The 22,992-nt window shown below is 34.8% G+C and overlaps 2 protein-coding genes across 2 annotated transcripts; both read left to right on the top strand.

Annotated features, from left to right (window-relative positions):
* The first annotated feature begins 527 nt into the window (after positions 1-527).
* On the top strand, positions 528-1,890 carry LOC137404343 (potassium channel subfamily K member 10-like). Its single transcript, XM_068090537.1, has one exon. It carries the CDS (start codon positions 568-570, stop codon positions 1,573-1,575), a length of 1,008 nt encoding a protein of 335 aa, XP_067946638.1. The 5' UTR covers positions 528-567; the 3' UTR covers positions 1,576-1,890.
* A 15,837-nt stretch (positions 1,891-17,727) lies between these two features.
* Positions 17,728-19,292, top strand: LOC137403618 (potassium channel subfamily K member 16-like). Its single transcript, XM_068089595.1, has one exon. The coding sequence runs from the start codon at positions 17,783-17,785 to the stop codon at positions 18,743-18,745; it is 963 nt and encodes a 320-aa protein (XP_067945696.1). The 5' UTR covers positions 17,728-17,782; the 3' UTR covers positions 18,746-19,292.
* Positions 19,293-22,992: the final 3,700 nt, after the last annotated feature.

The raw sequence follows: 22,992 nt of genomic DNA, 5'->3' as shown, positions 1-22,992 counted from the left end.
TCTGCTTTCCACTGTCTCTTCCCATCTGTTCCTGTCTAGTTCCCTCAACTTCATGTTAACCTTTGCTACATCTATGTATCTTAGTCTGGGTCTGCCCTGGTTCCTTTTTCCTTCGTAGAGTTATGTCCCAGCCATTTTGTGTCTTTTTTATCAAGATGTTCACCATAGATGGGAGACCACCTTGTCTAAGAATTTCAGTGTTCATGGCCTAATTTCTCCAGGTAAAATTGAGTATGCTCGCATAGTTGTTTCATAATGCCTTCAAGCGGTCTCTTCATTTGTTATGGTATTACAGGCCATAATAATAGTTGATTGCTAAAACAAAAGATGTATAGCTGACCCACTGAAGAAGTGCTTACAGCAAGCAACCGCAAATGCTAATTTATCTCACCATTCCTTCGCAAACGAGTTTCATTCGACTTGAATGCTGTTTGATAATCATTTGCACTGCTTGAATGATTCACTGCCGTCGCTGTTGATACCCTTTCAATCTCATTGGCAGGCATGCATGAGCAGTAGTAGTAGAAGGTCATAACATTGCACAGGCTCATCATCCAGGCTTTGGCAATGAGCGGTAAAAAGCACAGGCAAACAGAGGAGGATGCGGGATTTGAAATGGGAGTACGAGAAGAGAGTATGGAGCTAAGCGGAAGCATTAAGGATGCGTCAGAAAAGACAAATCATACAACTTTTAAAGAAGAGTTGAAATCAGAAGGCTCACTGACAGGAAAGTGGCTAGCGATGTTGTTGGTCACTTATTTGGTATATATTATTTTAGGGGGAGTTATATTCCATTTCATAGAATATCCATACCGGAAAAAAACAGCTATCGACCCTGAGAAATGGATTGACAAAACTCTATCAAACAATTCAAATTTAACGAGAGAAGTCTTGCTGTCTACAGCCAAAGAAATAATAGAGATGTATGATCAAGGAATTTTACTAGGAAGCAATAATTCAAATGGTGACAGGAACTTTGATATTGGTAGCTCTATATTTTTCTCAACCACGCTGGTTACTACAATTGGATACGGAAATATTACACCAATTTCATTTGGTGGTAGACTTTTTGCTGTTTTGTTTGCTTCTGTTGGCATACCTCTCTTCATTGTCACGTCTGGTGAGTTCGGGCTGAAGCTCCATAAACTTTGTTACAAAGTTTCTTTAAAGATTGGCCAAAAGGTACGAGTAACAAGATATAGATACCAAATAACTCTATTGTTAGTTGCTCTATCCGGCTATGCAATCTTTAGCCTTAGTGCGTCTATTGTTTTCTCGGTCTATGAAGGCTGGACTTACACGCAGGCCTTGTACTACACATTCATCACCCTGACAACGATAGGCCTTGGTGATTTTTACCCAAAGTTTGCTGAAGGGGGAGACAATTCCGTAAGCGGCATTTTCTACAGGATATTTGTTATAGTATGGATTCTATCTGGTCTAGTTTGGATGGCTTCCATTATATCAGGATCATCTTTTTTGTTTAGGCAGTTTTTGTTACATCATCTTTCAGAGAAGCGATCTAAAGTGAAGCAGAACAGTCATCAAAATTACGATACAAGCACAGAAAACTGATCGCACATTTTATATTTTGCAAATTTGTGCTGTTTAACTCAAAAAGTCACCAGGCATCATTTTGCACATGCAGAACCTCTCATACTGCCTCACTGTTGCTAACTCATCTTTCTACATGTGTTTTTAGCTTCTCTACTGTATTTTTATATCATAGACTAGGTAAGATAAAAATCTATAATTTGTCAAGATATATTTTCTAGATGCTACGTTATGCCCTTTACATTGACTGCTATATTGTGTAATCACATTTCTCACTATGTTAAGCATATGATGATGCCTCAAGCACGCTATAAACATGTATGTCAGAATGCAGCTCTGAAAATACATTTGATATAAAAAGTTCAAATGTGCTCATTGTTCAGTCACTCTATAAAACAAGTTATAGAGTGACTAAAATTTATTGCACTACAATATTGTTTCGTATGGTTTACAGTAAAATCAAAAGCACAGCTTCAAATCTGACTAAACCACATTCATCAGGTTCGAACACCATACTAAGTTCACTTGGTTGTATAGATCAGCTGGTAGCTGCAAAAAATTGTAATATTTAATTGCGCTTTTAACTTTTGTACTATTTAAATAGTACAAAAGTTTTTGTGTGTCTGTAAGCACTGATTGGTTTGTTTTTGGTGTAAAGGGTGCCAAAATAATTATTGCAAACTATGAGTTGCTTTACAACCAGACAAAGGTTGCATTGCTTTCTAGTTCTGAAGTATGGTCCTGCATTTGTAATCACCTTCCTGTTTACATTGTATTTCTCGCCTGCATCTTTCAGGCTCCTTATGAAGCGGTTTAGCATGGCTACACTCTTTCTACAGCACGTTCATTCCTAAAAGAGCTCATATGGTTGTTATACCAGTTTTTGAATGTACCAGCTGTTAAACAGATATAAGTTTATGTATATTACGCTCTGTTTCTATGGTGGTCTGGAATATGTACTAGACATTCTCCTTTGAGGGGCATCGTGTTTCACCTGCTCCGCGATTGCCGTAAATTCGAGTCTAAAGTTTAGACTAAAGTCTAAAGTAAGTCGAGGTCTAAAGTTTGGTTTAAAAATTCTGGTTTTGACACATATCTGCCATTTAAGTCGATCTCCTTCTTTGGCTCAAATTGTTTGATTGCAATAGTTCAGTCGGCATGAGAGGCAGGAATGTATAGCTGAAGAAATGGCATTCAAAAATGCCATCAGCATAAATGCTCATGTCTTTGTGCTGTTGGCAACACATACAGTTAATAAAAGAATGAGAGATGACAATTCTAGTGAAGACCACAAGGCATGAAAAACAATACTTCATCATCGTATTGGCCCGCCTCGGCAATAAAACGAAACTGCAACCTTTGATAATAATTATGCATGTTTTTAACAGAAAAACTATTCAGCAAGACAGACTTCTATCAGGAATCGTGATTCATATGCAAAAAAAAGGATGGATGGACAATAGTGAATGTTTCAAATAGACAAATAGGTTACTGAAGTGTGGGCTTGTAGGCAGATACTACCAAAAAAGCATTAAATTCAAGAAAAGAATCCTAGCAATGACAATTTGAATGGTGAAGAATGGAACTTTGTGTTTGATCCATCTCATGTTGAGTATGATTACTAGTATTTTACTATTCTATAAATAAGTTCCTATATGTCATATCATGTAATTTTAATTTGCGATGGTTTTTTGATGTTGAATTTTACTAGAACTCGTGTCAAGAAAAATGGAACCACCGTATAAGTTGAAGACAGATTTTTAAGCTTGAAATTTGTTGTCAAGTTTTCGACTTATACGCCGAATTTTATGATACATTTTTTGCGTCCTTATTCTCGTTTACAGTACCCCATTATAATAATAATTACAATAACACATTAGTGTTGTTGTTGTTGTTATTATGATGGCTGTCTGAAGAAGATATCAGAAGATAGATGTCTAGAACTACAGAGATTATACAATATGTTCTATCGGTTTTACCTTGTGTAACACAGTTAGCCATATTTCTATTATGGTGTTGTATAACATTCAAGTGCCATGCCAGATAAGGTTTAAATTGACTCATTGTAACCTTGATACTAAACTTAAGGTAATCATGACACTATCTAGCAGAGAGTTTTCTCACCAACAACTTATTACTCTGTAATGCAAGCAGACAAAGAGAACAGAACTCCAAATTATACCTAAGTGTTCCAATATTCCACATATGGAGAGAACAGACTAGCTTTGGTTTCAAGCCAACTATTTACTTGAAAGGCACACAAAGCCCGCAGTTAGCACACTTTTATGTCACCAACTTTGGATACTTAGCTAAATAGACTCAAGCATCATCTAGTTAGCTTAAACGTGTTACTATTATTAGCACAAAACCCAGTTGGAATATTAAGTGCTTATTTGCTCTTGTGGGACAATGCTTGTCTAGCCAGATTATGTGCACAAAAGAGCAAGTGCACTGTTTTTGTATCAACTCTTGTAAAAGAAAATTTTCATTAATGCACAACTTTTTAATGAAGTCCTGGCTGGACTGTTAACAATGACCATAATACGATAAGTAGACTAGGTTGGTAAGACGATAAGCAAAAGATGACCTGCAAAAAACAGATTTTAATTGAATTTTGGCTATAAAACTTACACTGGAAATGCTTGCCTCAGCGTCTAGATGCATTTGATGTGTGGAGGTGATGCATGTTTTTGATACCATGTGATGGTGTGTGGTGTAAGGGATGTGGCTGGTCCAGACTTAATTATCAGGTGTGTAGTGTTAAGCTGAGCTGGGCCTCTGCATAGTTGATAATCTAGCATATGTTGGCAGGTGCTTGATCAACCAATAAATTTTTAAAAACGTTTGTTTTCACTTAAAACTGAGTTAAAATTAACTATACTGCAGACTAGCTTTGTTAGCCACGTTAGCCTTGTTTAATTTTCAAAAGCTTGGTGGGTTGCAACAGCCAATCAGAGCAAATCAAGTGCGCCTCCATTTTGTCGAGCAGCATAATCTAGTGTGCAATAATAACCAACAAGAAAACTAATTTTGTAATAAAGTGATTACCTCTGATGAGCAGGCTTTAAAGGTGGGACAACTCTTACACTTCTTATTATGGTACTTGCATAAATGATATTTCCATTTTTATTCGCGTAGTTCTGTGTTGTTGGAATAAGACAGCGGTTCTCAACTACTTTGGAGTCATGGATCTCTGGCCTAAGAACTGACAAGTCATTAACTCCTTCATATCCGTGAGCTCATGATACATAGATTACATATTATTAATATTGTAAACAAGGAATCCAATAAATTATTACATATAAAGAAGTAGTAGATTTAATTGAAATAATTGTATTCTATACAAACATCTTCATTATACAAAATATAATCGGAAATTAATAATTTCATTATTATTGTCATTAATAATTATTAATATTATTATTATCATTAATAATATTATTGCTATTAATGATATTATTATCATTAATAGCAATAAATTATGATTATTAATGTCTCTGTCTAGTCTGGGGCTAGTCTGAGTAAGTGAGATAGATTAAATTTTTGTTGTTGACCAGCTGCTGAATTTCTACAGAAATCTTTGACAATGCACAGCACTTGCTGTCTTCAAGTTTCAGCCCCTTTCATTGTTTTGATTTGATCACAATCCTCGAAGAAAATGCTGAACCACATAAATATATCGGCATGTATGGAAGGAGAATGCGGCGGCATATTCGGCTATCTTTGGGTATGAATTCTCCATAGTAGGCCAAAATTCCTCTATCACCTTATTTTCAAAGGTATCCTTGACAGAAGAATCGTTCTGCAAATCTATCAGCCCCTCAGGCAGCTCATCATGTGCTCTCAACAGAACATCAAAAATGATTTTTGACAAGATTCAGTTCTGATCCTCCGCCTCATAGAAATAGTGCCCAAATTCTGCTTCAAGAGCGTTCAAGTGACATGTAATACTACACGGCACTATTTCTGGAACAGAAATAAGTTCCTTGTCCCGTGGCTTGAGAACTGATGCAAGTGACTCAAACTTGAAAAAATTACTATTGTCAACCTTCTTTCAAAACTGAAACTTGCAGACAGATAAAACCCTTCAATGCATCAGTAAAGTTTACTCTATTAATTTTACTCTATTAATTTTACTCTATTAATTTTATTCTATTAATTTTACTCTATTAATTTTACTCTATTAATTTTACTTTATTAATTTTACTCTATTAATTTTACTCTATTAATTTTACTCTATTAATTTTACTCTATTAATTTTACTCTATTAATTTTACTCTATTAATTTTACTCTATTAATTTTACTCTATTAATTTTACTCTATTAATTTTACTCTATTAATTTTACTCCATTAATAGACTCTGTTTTACGTCTATCAAGCTGGTCGAAGATGTCAACTGGGTAAGCCAAACTGAGCTGCCAAGTTTCATCTTGCATCCATATCTCAAACCCAGTTAAGTATTCCTCACCCAGAAGGACTTCATTTCATCTCATAACTTGAATGCTTTTTCTGTCACATTTTCTTCTGAAAGCCAGTGAATATTTGTGTGATATGCATGTAGCAGTGTGTGGTATATAGACAATGTGTGATATAGCAGTGTGTGTGATATATAGTATGTGATATAGCAGTGTGTGTGATATATATAGTGTGTGATATAGCAGTACTTGGTGATCTGCTTTCACATTTCTACACAGCTCCTTGAACAGCCAGTAGTTGAGGGCACCTCTTTTTATGTAGTTCACTATCCAAATTACTCAAGTGAGGACTGCTGACAATGATTCAGGAAATGTCTTGGATGCTTAAGCCTGTCTTTGTATCATACCGACATTATATCTATGTCTATGTATAATACAGACGGACAGACATATGTCCATGTATCATACGATGCATATCTTTCACTGTTGGAACTATTTGCTTCACTCAAGTTTGAAATCAGATGCTGAGCCTAGTTCTGGTGCACCATCTGGGCTGCAGTCACATAGCTTGTCCCATGACAGCCTTTCAGCCTAAAAAAAGTGATAACTTTTCAAAGATTTTCATTGGTTTGCAAAAAAGCAACTTGTCTTAGATGGTTCCATCGAGGACCTTTCTAGCAAAAGCCATCAACTGCGCACATGACTACACATCTGCTGATTCATCAAATTGGATTGAAAACAATCTAAAAGTTGGTGCTTGAATTTCAGCAATTACCAATTCCTTACGGTGACTACCTATTTCAATGATTCTTCTTTGAATTGTGTTATTGGATAGTGGCATTGCAGATATTTTTTTATAGGCTTATTTGCTGGTTTAGGTTCAACCATTTGTTGAGCATATGGCTTGCTAGCTGTTCCACTATAGTATTGGACTTTTTTGCTGTGCAAATTTATAGGGCGAGTGCATATAAAGTCTCAGCAATCTTGCCGTGAACTGCATAAAAAGCTCCATCAGACAATAGTCTCATTTTTTCAAAAGAGTTTCATGACATTCAAAGAAAGTTCGATTCTTCTCTACAAGGGTAGCGTGTTGCGCATTCAGGTGTAACCTGAGCATTGCAGGCTTTATCAAATCAATTGTCATATCCTTCTGACATTTAACTAACCTTTCCTTCACTCGCTATCAAACAGGTAAATCTGTAGTCAAATTACGGAGCATCACATTTATCTTTCTGTTGCTCATACTAAAAATATTTTGAAAGTCGTAGAGTCCCACAGAAGTGCGCAGACGTTATCTGTAACCAATGATGTAAAAAAGCTATAGAATATCCTCACAATCATTCAAATATCTGTTGAAGGTGAATTTTAAGCGTGATTCTCATATCGACTCCGAGACTCCGGCGGTAATTTTGTGTAGCAAAACACTTGCGACGCTAGGCTCGGCGGCTGATGTTCACATAAAGCTGCGTCGCATACACTGAATTTCGTCCTCAGCCATGTTGATACCGCTCGCCATGCTATTTCAAAAGTACTGACCTTAATCTGTACAGTGTATTTTGCGAAGGTTTGCCTGCGGTCCTTTGCGAAAGTTGAATAGCGCTGAATTCTTGCACTGACCGGCTGCAACTACCGGAAGTACTCGGCACTACGTTCCCATTTTACCGCTGATAGACCTGCAATCCTGCTGCCGATGCTTGTGGCGTGTATGAAAACAACGCTATCACATATTTCGCTTTTACCATTGGCGAATGTAGAAAAGTGCACATAGAAAGCAAGGATATATCACAGGGGTAGAACATATCACTGTATTTGACAATGAGGAAAATTGAAAGGTAAACAATTGTCCCTGGTTTGCATTAATTTACTCACTTTCACAGCTGAAACTGACAGTTTCTCTTTAACTATTGTAGACTGGACACACAGATTCATTACCACTAACTTTATTTGCACTTGTCATACAGCTCGCTGCATTCAATCCAGCTTCATTCCACATTTATACATAAGATCGTACATGTTTGCATCGGTACAGCATAAAAACTACAATTACATGATTCTGATTCAACACTGCTAAACACATTTTTAAAATCGCACCTCTATGTATTTATCATTTGTCATATCACATATCATATTGCATTGCTTGCACCAGTGCAGTCCACCAAATTGTTCAGAGGTTGACAAAACGTATTATCAAAGAGCTATTTGCTCTGTGGCAATGTGTGAAATGTATAATAGCATTCTTTCCAACATTAAAAAAATTGCTAAAACTCTATCAGATGTCGAGCTCCATACTTGTACGTTGCATCATTTCAGGGCAGTAAGGTACACGAGACATGCTCCAGTGATAACATAAAAATTGTAAAATTAGAGTTGCAACTTGACATCAAGCTAATTATAAATGCAAGCATTTTCCTGATCGAAACGGTAGAGGAATGTAACCTCATTATGGCAAATTGGTCAGATTATGGAGGGAAGAAATACTTGTAAATATACAAGATAGGTCAATCACTACTGACATCTCCATACACGTGTATGATGTAACCAGCAATTGGTGTGAATAGAAAAGCATAAACAGCAATATCGACGTTGGCGCATGAAAATGGCAATACTGCCATGGACCCCTTCAAAACTCTCTGTGTACCTCAGGGGTTTTTAGACCACCAGTTGGAAACCCACTGAGAACATAATTAAATAAGTTCTGCAGAATGAAGTAATTAATTTGATTTTTACAAGATATTAAGAGGCAAAAATTAGATTGCCGAACTTTTAGGATGAGTTTTATTGAGAATAAATTAAAAATGTGTTCTGTTATAGTTTTCCAAACTTAAAAGTTGTTCTTACCTGTTGTATTTGTTTGTGCAACCATATCTTGTTGTGTTGCTCATTGACATAGTTGATTAAAGCAAAGTTTTCATCTTCAACTTCAATAAACCTGCAAACCAGTAGTTCGACGCCCTCTTCTCCTGTGATTTCTCCTCCTCACTGCCATCAAGCATTACAAAAAATAATTAAATACTTTTACAGTAGTTTTATGTTTCCTAATACATTAACATATAGTATACAATAAGAATAATAAATGCACTTGCACGTGTAATATCAATATCGTAATATCAATCGGCAGAGTGGATCAGTCGCTGTGATCATTTATGAACCAAATTGGCAGTCACAAACACCGAAAGATACTAAAACATTATTAGCTAATGCATACGTTGCGCTAAGGTAGTGACTAGCATAGACATAGATATCAGGTATGCTATGTAATGCTACAATAGTAGCTGGCCCATGTAGAGATATCAAAATAGCACAAACTAAGTATCCTTATTTTTCTAATTATTCTTCAATATAATAAACTCCTGACCCAACCTCGGAGTGAGAGATGAATGTAGGTTGTTCTATAAGAATGTCGCAGCAAAATACAAATGTATGCTAGGATGACAAGAGCTGATTGAATAATGCATAATATTTCTGTTGTATCTACATGTAGCGCAGGTCTAAAATCATGAGAAGATAATTTCCCAAATCTACTTAGTGTTGCTTAAACAAGATAATTGCCAGCAGCTAAAAAGGTGATAAAGAACCCCCTCTATAAAGTTCTTGTAAAAATCTAATAGTTTCAAGGTTATTTCTTAAATTTCGCTGCGTATCTAACTAATTACAAAGCGTCACCTCACTTTTAAGGAAATCAAGAGTTTAAGTATTTGAACTTGAAAAACTGATAATGACAATCTCATAATTGCTGGCTAACCGCTCAGTGTTTGCAACTGATAGTTCAATAGATTAAGGAAGTCAAAGAGTGCGACTCTGAGGAGACTAGCGAGTCAACTCGTTAACAAGATAAATGAGAAAGTACTACCAGTCAACAGACAAAAAATGCAAGTTTAAAACTTTCATACCGTCAAAAAGATGATAAGTTGTTATTTTGATAACTTAATGAGGCTTTCTGACCATTCTGTTTTATTTTGATCCTTTTAAGGATGCTTTAAAAAATACATTGCGCAATATTATTCTTCTTTTTGTTATAGTGACATGTACGATTGTAATTACAGAATCACTTAAAATAAACACATTATTGGTAACTAATATGCTTGGCAGTCCCCTCCATTGTGAGAAATCGTAATTAGTATGTGCATAGTTAATGCATGAAGTGGCAAGGCATCCTAGTGGTGTAGTGGTTGGCGTGATGATTTGTAACTTAGAGTATATGCTAATAGTAATGCTCTTAGCGTGGCTTTGGCTTTGGATGGACGGATGGGTGGCTTAAGCGAACAAATGATCAATAGAAAGCTAAAAGTGTTCTCCACATAAACATTATTAAATATCAACGAGTGTTTGCTGTACAGCCTGATTTTTTGTAACATAGCGATATCTGACATAGTGATTACAAAAAATCCAACAAAAACTAAGTTTATATCTGCTGACAAAATTTGCCAAATTTAACCCGGTTTATAAACATACGTATACATGTAGCCATGCTCAAGTAAACTTTTGTCTTCTGGATTACTAGTCTCGTGCTAATATTTGGTTGCTAGCCCTTATTGTCAATCACAGGAGAGGATAAAATGGGCGCCCGGTACATTGATTATATTTATCGAAAATACTTTTGGTGTCAAACAGAGTGCCTACAAAACTTGCTGCTCAAATACTTATAGTATACTACGTGAATACCCAGCCCTGCTCGAGTAATAAAAAAGTCTTTGCCCAGAAAATTTATTCTTATTTAACAAATACAACATTATCAACACATCAGGAGGAAAATGCTTTGTGCAGCTCAAATGAAACTTTTTCTCAAATTTTTTTTTATAAATAATAGAGAAAAAATAAAACAACTGTTAAAGTGTTCAAGCGTGAAAGAATTAGAAAGTAATGGCTATATAATGTGTTTTACTACAATAATTACAATGAAAAATGATTGTAAGATAGAGTTCGACTACAATCTCATAGCACTTTATTTTCTTCATCTTACAACACTCATACTGTTCATATAAAAAACTTATTTGACTCATTTCAGAAATCTGGTTGGGTTTCACCACACAATAGATACATTAGAGACATCTGGTTAGACTGCCACCACCTAATTGATACAATGAAGATAACAATCAAAATGTGGCACAGTGTTTATGGAACCATCGTAAGAAGTCAACAACATTTTCCCCTCAATGTTCTTACAATCGAATTTGTTATCTTGACATGGTGATTCTGGTTTGCCATGGACAGCCTTCTTATCCGTTCTGTGTCTGTGTATTTTCCTTCTTGTAAAAACATACAGTTTTTTCTATTTAAGTCATTGTTTAGTAACTTGGTTCTGGGACTCCTATGGTTCTGGGACTCCTATGGTTCTGGGACTCCTATGGTTCTGGAACTCCTATGGTTCTGGAACTCCTATGGTTTTGTAAATGGTATATAAGGCTGTGTTTGAGAATCAGTAGTGTGCATAAATTAGCAATCAATCCGTCAAGAGTATAGTACAATAAAGTTTGATAATAATCTGCAAGCTCATTTCTTAATCGATTCGAATATAGTTGGTAGTTTAACTAGACCGCACCCACCTATCACATAATTTGATAATGTTACAATTAATATGAACTATGAAAACAAAATAAAAATCTTGAAATTTTTGTATTAATAATAATAATGAGTACATAAAAGTGTGTGTATAAAAAGGTTACTGTTGAAGCAGAGGCTATTCATCAAAACTTTGGATATGGCGATACCGGTACCTTTTCATACTGGTACAAACATACAGCAGTGAGGAGCAGAAAGAATGTAGATGCAATTCCTACTTGAGATAACACAACATAAAACTTTCAATGTGAAAAGCGTTTAGCTGTTACAATTTGACAATTGATCTTGAGAAGATCTGAACATCGAAGCGTGTAATGGCAATCTTGCAATTGTGACGTCACATTTGAAAATTACAAATTAAAAAATAGATATGAAGCTTTTGAAAAATTTTGAAAGAAAAACAAATGCAAAAGGTAATGTTAATTAATAGTAAGAAGTACATTTTTAGCTTGCAACCTGCAATCATCATAACGATAAGATAATGAAGAATGCTAAGGATGGCTTAGCCTAATTGCTAGACGCGCCTGTTTGTTGATTAGTGATTTCAATGTTGAGAGTTCTAATCCAGCAAGATGCTGATTTTTTATTACTAATGTTTTTTAATTCCTATAGCTGGATATACACCAACATATGACACACAGACTTTGAGATTTATATATAGATGGGATTTATATATATATATATATATATATATATATATATATATATATATATATATATATATATATATATATATATATATGTGATAGGTGGGTCTGATACTAAAGAAAATAAGTTTATACCATAAATTATTAAAAACACAAAAAAATTGATAAGTAGTCCCAGAATCGCGATCACCATTGTATCTTTTGCAGCATCGGCTCCCTGGTGCATCTTACCTTGATAATTATGTAATATTTATTGTGAAAAAGAATATGCATAACTAGCATTTGACTCACTTGCTTATAATAAATTGTTATCTAATTCTGTTAAATTGTATTTTTTTAAGAATAAATAATGGAGTTTTCAAGTTTCCAGCATTTGTCATTCGTTTCAGGCATTAGCTACCCTGGGTTTACTTCACCTTATTCATGAAATATCTTCACCTTATTCATGAAGTACATGTATCTTATGTAGCATATGTGGATGCTCTAATACATGTATGCGCTGTACGTCATCATGGTAACTTTAAATACTACTATTGGTGCCAACACACTTTTATATTTGTTTGTTTGTTTGCTTTATTTCATCATTAATATATGAAAATATATACAAAAAAAATTAAAACTAGGCAACGAGCATCTAGAGAAGGTGATGATGAGGTCATGTGCGCGATAGCAAAAGCTAATATTTAGCACGGACATAGGTGGCAGATTACAGGCAAAAATTAATTAAACATCATAGTTAAAAAAATTATCTCAATAGCCATGCCCTTAAGCTGCTTTTAAAACTTAACCTGTTTTGTCTATTGCAAATAGAAATAGGCAGAGAGTTCCATAAAACAGCTTCTTGATAAATTGATCTTTTGTGACCAGCAGCGAAGGATGATTTAGGTAGAGGCAAGTTGAATTTAGAATTTGGAGTGAAGTAGTGCTGTGAGAGATGAGAATATGAGTAAAAAGATATATGAGCTCTTTGCAAAGTCCGAAATTTAAACAACTGACTAACATTCAAATTGTTGCATTTTATAAATAGATCCCAAGTCGAGAAATAAAATGGTTTCTTGTTAATATTGCGAACTACTCTTTTTTAATAAATAAATGATTTTTCAAGATAAATTAATGGAGCATTCCCCAGGCTTTAATACAATATGAAATTTTTGAATTGATCAATGAGTTATAAAGTAAAATTAGAATATTTCGTGGTAAATGAAAAGATAATCAATACAATAAGCCACTAAGTAGACGTAATTGTTTTAATAAGCTTTTTATATGTAGTTTTCAGTTTAAATTGTTGTCTATAGTTATTCCAAGAAATTTAACACTGTTTTCTTAATTGAATCACCATTTAATAAAAGAGAATTGTCATTTAATTTAAAATTGTTTTGATAGTTCTTTAAAATAATCTAATTTGTCTTCTTAATGTTAATAGTTAATTTGTTTTCTTGTAAGTTCTATCAAATCAGCCTTTACAAAGTTAATGTCATCATTTAAGTTTTTTGATTTATAAAATAAGCTAGTATCATCAGCATACAATATAGGCATGAAGAATTTTAGGTTAGAGCATAAGTCGTTAATACATATTAAAAATAGCGTTGGACCTAAAATTGAGCCCTGTGGTACTCCATAAGTTATATTGCTACAATTTGAATAAGTAGTATTTATTAATGTAGTTTGGGAGCGATCTGTCAAATAACTCTTTATCCATGTAATTCAATTTTTGCCAAAACCCAACAATTTCATCTTGGTCAGTAAAATGTTATGATCAATAGTATTAAAAGCCTTACTAAAATCAATAAAAATCTCGAGTACAGTATATACTAGATTAAAAGCTTCAAGAGTTTGATTTTTGAAATTTACGACTGCATCTGTAGTACTTAATTTTTTTTAAAAGCCGTATTGATAGACTGTAAGCAATTTATGTGTCTCAAAGAAACTTAAAATCTGCTGGTTTTTCAGTTTCTCTAAATCTTTACTAAAGACTGGAAAAATTGAAATTGGTCTAAAATTTTCACATTTGTCGTGAGAACCATTTTTGAAAAAGGTAAAACTTTGGGATTTTTCATTAAAGTTGGAACAGTGTTTACCTTGATAGATCTGTTAATAAAATTGCATAGTGTACCTGTTATTTGGCAATCACAGTTTTTTAGCAGCTTAGGAGAAATCCTATCTAAACCAGCCGATTTCTTACAGTTTATGGTTTTTATTATTCCTAATACATTATTTGGAGTAACTTCAGCAAATTCAAACAGGGGTTGATTGTTAGTCAAAAAATCTATTTGAGGTTCAGTGGAGGGTTAAAATTTAAAAGCAAGGTTTGCTCCTACCGATGTAAAGTAATTATTCATTTCATTAGCTATTTCTAACTCCTCAGTTAAAATTCTGTTTTCTTTAGAATTATGTAAAATTCTAGAGCCTATTTTCTTAATTTTTCCTAATTCATTGTTTATGAATTGCCATAAGTGAGATGCATTTGAACAGCTATCAATTGTCTGCCCAAAGTAGTTAAATTTAGCTATTTTTAAATCACTAGTTAATTGGTTTCTAAAGTTATTAAATTTAGCTCTCAGTTTTGTGTTTAAAGGCAAAGCTAGGCTCTGTTTATATAATGAATATTTTTTCTTAATCTGCTTTAAAAGCTTTGCTGTTAGCCAAGGTTTAGAAAGCTTTTTTGAAAATTTGTTGAAGATTTCTTACTCAAACTACGGTCTAAGCATTCGTTTAGTTTACACATGAAAGCATTATAATTTTGTTCCAGGTTATTAAAGATACAAACACCTTTCCAATTTAATTGTGAAACTGATGAATAAAGTTTGGAGTAGTTTAAGTAAGTTACGTTGGAAGGCAGGTGACTTTCATCAACCAGTTCATTTGTCAGCTCTGAGCGTTTACTTTTCATAAAAATAGGCAGATGAACACTGATAAAACCTGATATAGTTCCTGATGAGGTGGGGTTGTTTGATGTGAAATTTATGAGAAAATTGTCCAAGCAACTGTTTTGTGTAGAACATAAACGAGTGGAAATATTTATTAAATTCTGGAAATTGTACGTTGCAACTATAGTACAATTATAGCCATTGTTTAAATTATAGTCAAGAAACTCAATGTTAAGGTCACCAGTAATGATAGGAAGAAGAGGAAGAGATCAAGCTTTCAAAGTCACTAAGAAATCCATCGACAGCTTCAGGCTTACGGTAGATTAGTGTCAGACATGGCAAAGAGTAGCCTAAGAACATACCTCCGAAATTAAAAGAAATGACACTCGCGCCAGACAATACTACAGGCAGCAGCCAAATCTGCAAGCCATCCTTCACATAGGCCCCAGCACCCCCACCTCTGGTGGGGGTTATAACCATCAAGTTAAAAAATGGACAATTTTTTATATACATTTAAAAGAAAGTTTTACACATTTACATAATTCTATTTTCATTTTGTTTTCAGAAAAACAGAAAAACTTGACAGATTGGTTTTTTAAGACCGACTAGCTTCAAGCTTGCAATGAATTCACTCAGTGAATGTTGCCCATTTCGACACGTTATGTTGCTACATGTATATATATTTCTTATTACGCTTACGTATGTTTCCATATGATCTAAGCGACTAACTTTTGCTTGCTAGTCAGTGATTGCCAGTCTTTGCCAGTTCTCAGGACACTTAGAGAGTCGACTAAAACGGCCTCCTTCCAGCAAAGACTGCTAAAGTGTGCTTAATGATATGGGTGATATTTTTAAACTCATGTACACATTTTATGAAGTGTCATTATTTTTATAGTGTGAAACATTGTTGAACACAAGTTACTTTACCCTAGTTTAGCTCATTTGGCAAACCAAATGATAGCATTTGAACCTTTCAAAAAACAATCAAAGATAATTTTTTAAATGTTGACTTGCAACAAAATTCACATTACCGTTATTTGGTATCAAAAGATTCACCATGTCTTACTCTGTTGTGTTGTAGGTGCAAAACATGTGGAAATGTGATTACAAGCTCGTAGAAGCTCAGAAACGAACAGTTAATTGCAGCCATCATGAAAACTCCGTAGATTAGAATCCCTTTTCAAAACGGCTCAAATGGGACATAGCTGAACAAGATGGCTTCTGTTTACAGTTTCATGGAACCTCATTCGTCGAAATATTTTCACAAATATGCTTTATGCATTCAATAAAACCATGTCTATCGTCCTTACGCGTCTATTTCATCATCATTGTAATGCTGTCATTTTGAGCGCTGATATCTCAAAACTCACCGTAAAAGTTCGTTTAATTTACTAACCTTAGCTCGAACGAGTGCATATCATCATCTGATAAACATGACGAGCCTGTTGGTTACCTGTGATAGTCAAAAAATGCTGCAGAAAATTATTCGCGCCATTTGGCAGGTAGTATGGGTCACATGATCAGATTACGACTAGATGATTAGACCAAGCTGAAACGAAACTGTAAAGTAGCGAGCATCTGTATGTGATAAGGGCTGTCCGGTAAAACCCAAAGTTTTTGTCGTAAACTAGTGCTACGAAACGTTTTATATTGAACCTTTTATTGGCCTTTCATTTCACGTGATAACATCAGGTGTCAAAACAATAACCAAATTGTTTGAGTACGTCAGAAAAATAAATTGATTCCATCCTACGGCGCTTTCGTGATGGTTGTAATTAACTTCATTTTTGAGCTTTTAAGAGTTTGTAATCACATTTCCACATACTTTGCACCGACAACACAGCAGAGTAAGACATGGTGAACCTTTTGATACCAAATAACTGTAATGTGAATTTTCTTGCAAGTCAACCTTTAAGAATGATGATTCAAAGAAGCGATCATACATGTGATAAAATACAAAGAGTTGTTTGCTCCGTTTCTACTTCTGTTTATTGAGGAGACAATGCTAAATTAAAATATTTTGGTCATGCATTCATCAGACTAGGAAAGCATTGGCTGGTGAGCAAGCCACAAGCTTTTTTTTTATATACCACTTATGTTTTTGAGCGGCTCCCTCAAAAATCTAATACATTTTAGTTTATTGCTAATCTACAGATTTCAATTCTGCTTTAATCTTTCATGTAAAAATAATGCTAGTCTATTTTAATTGTGTGTGCTTATTTTATGTGCTATTTGACTTCTCATTTTAGTCTGAAAATAGGAGCTATTTATATATTTTCAGAACTTATTTAGATGCTCTTACCTAGTAGAATATTGGACTCGCTTACTATAGCCTAAAACAGAATAAAGAGCAGGCTGTGGGACGCATGTTGAAGGCCTCCACTTTAATAGCTGCTCAAGTAAATAGACTAGTAGGTAGACGGTTAGTTGTTTGTATTTACAGCTCTGTTCAGTGTTTAGTAAAGGCACTGTTTGCTCATGTGATTATGACAAGGTGTGTATTGATGAAAATCTTTTGTGCAAACGTCTGCTTTTTGCGGATGTTCCTGAGCGCCTGTTGTGTCTCATCTCATTTGTTCCTAGTTGCCACTTTCACTGCATTTTTGATTGATATGCTTATCCAATCAGATTTAAAGGGAGACTAACAGGCTTCACGCACAACTAAACAACATGCCACAGAATCGCTGAAGCTTTCAAGGAGTGTTACAGCAATAAGTTGAACAAAAAACCTGTTGTAGAATGGATATTGCAGACGAAAACACAGAGCTATGTTCTCATAACCTGAGTTCATCAGACGTTCATCAGACAACACGGCGACAGTCTGCTAAATCATCGAGCTTACTGAAAGGAAAATTACCACTAGTGCTGCTCTTCACTTATGTGATATACATCCTCTTGGGAGGTATTATTTTTCACTGCATCGAATATTCATATCGGGAGAAAAGAGCTATCGATCCTGAAATTTGGATTGAAGGAATTCTCTCGAATGAAACATGCCTTACAAGAGAGGACTTGCTTTCTATTGTGGAAGAGGTAATGAAGATGACTGACCATGGATTTGTACTCGGAAAAAATAAATCATTACATTATGCCAAAAGTTTTGATATCGGCAGCTCTATATTTTTTTCAACTACCCTCGTCACAACAATAGGCTATGGAAATATTACACCTATCTCCTTGGCTGGAAAATTATTTTGTGTCTTCTTCGCTATTATTGGAATACCTCTCTTTTTCGCTACTTCTGGAGAATTTGGTAAGAGGTTACATCGGTTTAGTCTCACTGTTTTAGGCAAATTGAAATGCTCTGCTAAATACAAACAACGAGGCACACCGATAGCCTTAGTCATGGTAACCTCATGCGGATTCTTGATATATTGTCTCTTGGCGTCTGTTATTTTCTCGCTCTACGAGGGTTGGCATTACGCAGAGGCGCTCTATTATACTGTTATTACTTTAACTACTGTTGGATTCGGAGATTACTATCCTTCATTCGCTGATGGTGGGAACAACTTTGTAATAGCCGTTCTCTACAGGATCTTTGTCTTTATATGGGTGCTCTCTGGGCTTGTGTGGATGGCCTCCATTATATCTGGTATGAGCAAAGTATTCCACGAGTTTTTTGTCACCAGAATTCCAGAAAAAGAGACCCAAACAGAAACAGCGCCAGATGAAAAAGGGTACAGCACATTTTCTACTAGCTAGTCTTTGAAGAGAATTTTACAGTTTATGGATAAATACGAACTTTATGTACATCGGTCAATGCTGTTCAAAGAACAATGCTGTTCAAAGGTCAATGCTGTTCAAAGGTCAATGCTGTTCAAAGGTCAATGCTGTTCAAAGGTCAACGCTGTTCAAAACAAATTGGACCATGAGACGAAAATACTAAGAAATAGTTAAGGAAGATTAGCCTGATCTATCTTTGCTACAATATTTAGCCTTAGTGCCTTAGTTTTCTTTGTACTTTTATATTAATCTTGACACTAGAAACTGCAAAAAGCACTAAAAAGCTTTTTTGCAGGCTATCAATTAGATGGTGTAATAGATAAGCTTATCTCAGGACGTCTTTTTAAATTATTCTTCCCTTTGGTGCACAGACAGGCAATTGCTTCAAACTTTCTTTTAATATTTACCAAGATTCCGTTTTTAAGGTAATAAATGTACTCTTTTTGCTAGTCTTTTTTAACTGTTTATACTGCTGGTGTTGACAGAGATTATAAACATCGTGGGAAATTGACATCAAATACAAACATATAGACTAAGATTAAGACTTCACATGTTTTTAAGGGGTCAAGAGGATGCTTAGCAAGACCTGCAGTAGAACTCAAGCTACCATTATTCTATACCAGCTACAGATGAACATAATATTCCGTGGTTATCTAACCACTTGTGGTTATTATATCTTCATGTTATATATATATAGCTAGTTATTATGAACATGGGCTGCTGGATCAGCCTTCTGCACATCTACAGTCTCGATACAACAGGAAATGTCTCTATCAATCTCTGATTGATCACTTTAAAGCAATTTGTGATAAAATTTCACTCTAGCCAGACTTCCTAGTGCAGACCCTCTTAGATGATTATGATACATTTATGTGTTTGTAATAAGTATGTCTTATATAGTCATGTGTTTGTAATAGACATGTCTTATGTAGTCATGTGTTTGTAATAGGTATGTCTTATATAGTCATGTGTTATGCATGTGTTATATAGTCATATATATAGTACTTTATTGGCAATAATTTCATTTCAAGAATAGAAATGTTTTTCAATTTAGGCCATACAACAATAGTAAAACAAAAACAAACAAAAAACAAATGAGGTAATAGTCAGTCGTGTGTTTGATAGGCATGTCTTATGTAATTATGTGTTTGTGATAGGTATGTTTTATATACATGTAGTCATGTGTTTGTGATTGGTATGTCTTATGTAATTATGTGTTTGTGGTGGGTATGTTTTATATACATGTAGTCATGTGTTTGTGATTGGTATGTCTTATGTAATTATGTGTTTGTGAGAGGTATGTTTTATATACATGTAGTCATGTGTTTGTGATTGGCATGTCTTATGTAATTATGTGTTTGTGATAGGTATGTTTTATGTAGTCATGTGTTCTGTATTTCACACCTACTGTTACTGCTCTCGGATTTATCAAGCAGAGCTTCAGCTAGTAGCTTACTATCTAGTAAGAGCCGTATTGCTAATCGTTAGCCTCTGAATTACAAGTCCTGCTTACCATTTAGCAAATTAACAACATTTTTGTAAAGCTTGATTGCATACAGGTGTACAGTGTCTAATGTAACATGCTATGTCCCTAGGTATTGCACTCTTTTTTAACACTTGAAAGCATTACAATCATTACAAACTTTCCATCGACTATGAAAGTGTGTAGAATAGCACAATTCCTTTTGAACTAAAGATCATTTTGAAGCTCTAAGCTTGCAGCACAATAAGGAAAAAAACAGAAATAACATGGAGAGAAAAATTCTTATTTCATATCTTCTCAAAATAGTGATAATCTAAAAGCAGTGAGGAAGCACACTTATTGCTGTATACCAAAACTGATAGTTGGTGTATGTCTTGTTTTGAATAGAAAAATAACTAGTTTTGGTCTTGAGCTCTTGTTGAAGATGAGAAGACGCTTGAAGTTTTGTTTATTTATGAGCCTTGATTATTGAGAACTTCAATCAGTATGACATTAGAAACTAGTGTCTTTCCAGCACCAATTTTTTTTATTTCTATGCCTAGTTCGAAATGCCTTCATTACTTTAGCGATATCTCAATAATTAATAGTCAAATCAAATTGAAACTTTAGAGTTATACTGAAAACACTACAAATAAAAAATGGCCATAATTTAATAGTTCTACATAAACTAGAAGTTAAAGAAAACAAAGCGAAACTACGCTGCCGAGTTTTCTTTATAGTAGGACATGATGAGAAATAACATCCCGAAACATCTCGACCACAGGCTTCAATAAGTTACAGTATACTGCAGCTTTATAACAAAAGGTAACAAAGCTAATGCTGATTTTAGTCTTGTGTAAAATATTAGTGGCAGGCTTAGCTTGCTTCTCCGCATTGGCAAACTGAGTGTTTGTCACGCTACACTGGCTTTGTAATTTTTACCGCTTGACCTGTTTCAAGTGATCAAAAGTTGTGAGGGTAGTTTTTGCCTCGCTAGTTTTTTAGGCATGCTCTTAATAAGTAGGCGTACGCAGTTTGCAAACTCCATTTTAGTAATCTATGTACTTTCCATTTATCGAATTAACTCTGTAACGCACATCTGTTTCTTAGACGAACTGCTTATGTAACCAACTTTAGTTCTATTAGTAATCAACTTTTTGACTCTATCAATGGTTGGAGACTGTTTATGTATCTTGCCAACTTTTTGTTAAATCATACTCTATTGTTATACAGAAAAGCAGGTTACACAATTTACATCTATATAGAGACTACAGTGATGGCTTTTTCATCTAAAATACCAGCAGGATACCTCTGCAGTGTGCTAAATCAGATAGCTGCAGCTATCTCATTCCTGTAGCTTTCAGGAATCCCTGACATCACGAGGAAAAATAATCTGTGCTGATTGATGCCAGAGCTTATCATAGTTGAGAACTCTCATCCTGAACACAATTTACTCATTTTAAAATATCACTGACCAGAAAGGCAGGAATACTATTATTGCCACTCTGTTATTAGGTCAACAGCCATCTATTTTGATCTTAGTGTTCATTGGAATGACTTACCTAAAAGCTACTAGACTTGGGCTAAACAGTCTCACCAAACAAAGCAGGGAGACTTGTTGTCAGAAATTCAACTAGACTGATACCATTGTTACAGTACTTTACTAATTATGTGGCCAGATGTTAGACTGAGCACCTCAATGTCTTCATCTACTAAGGCTATATAAAGTTTTTGCAACTTTCACTAAGCGATGCTCTACTCACGACATGATGGGATCGATAAAGGCGACATGCAAAGCTGGGTTGACTATGGTTAGCATGCACAAATGGCATTGAGTTGCAGTCTGTCAGATGTTGAATTTGTGTTCTGTCCATATTTTATGACCACAGGCTATGATTATTAGAAATTACAAACACTCTAGCAATTTATTGAGAGCTTTTTCATTCAGACACTGGTAGAACTTAACATGTCTTGACATCTTCGTACCTCCAAATTTATCATTAGCTAGCCTGGGTTGCCGTTAGCTATCTGGTTTTTGTGAACATGATGTTTCAGGTCATTTACAAAACAGCAAGATTGTCTTACAGTAATCCTTACATTTAGAGCACTAGTTTGGGATATGTTCGGTGAGTTAACTGTCTTATTTTCCAGACTTTGTAGCAAGAGTACGTAAACGTGTGCTCACTAATCAGTGCACCCTGATTGAGTGCACAGTGAACTGAGTTGAGGTTTTTGAACTTTAAAACCATCAAACGACTATTTTCAGATCTGTCATGCTCATGAATAATCAGTTTTTAATAGAGTGATTTATGGCTGAACATTCAAGATGGAGGCACCAGCATAATGAACAGCTTTTAAGTTTTTACATTGCTTGTGAACTACGTTTATGGTAAGATGGTTGTTGCCTCTTTTCTATAGTAATTGCTACTTACAGAGCGATATTTTCCTGCATTTCTGTACAATACTCTTATCTAACAAACTACCACAAGTGACCTCTAGTTAGGCAATCTATTGCACTATTGTTGGTCTGTATTGGCTCTACGCCTCTAGTAGTGGTTAAGATAGCGGTTAAACAAGCTTTATTGCAACTGTCAGCATGTATACAACTTATACTAGTACTAGCAAGACCGACATAGATGATTTGCTGTATCAAAAAATGGCAGATGATATCTTATTCAGCTGGTTCATGTTAGCCTGCAGTTCCATAAAAATGCTTGTTTAGGATTGAGTCGTTTTACTCTCCGCCCTATTTGATTTATTAATT

This window comes from Watersipora subatra, chromosome 9 (genome assembly GCF_963576615.1).
Source record: "Watersipora subatra chromosome 9, tzWatSuba1.1, whole genome shotgun sequence".
Classification (NCBI taxonomy): Eukaryota; Metazoa; Bryozoa; class Gymnolaemata; order Cheilostomatida; family Watersiporidae; genus Watersipora; species Watersipora subatra.
This window is presented reverse-complemented; position numbering and strand designations above follow the sequence as displayed.

Excerpts from the sequence above, each read along its gene's own strand:
- LOC137403618 (XM_068089595.1), top strand. The coding sequence starts at position 17,783 with ATGGATATTGCAGACGAAAACACAGAGCTATGTTCTCATAACCTGAGT.
- LOC137404343 (XM_068090537.1), top strand. The coding sequence starts at position 568 with ATGAGCGGTAAAAAGCACAGGCAAACAGAGGAGGATGCGGGATTTGAA.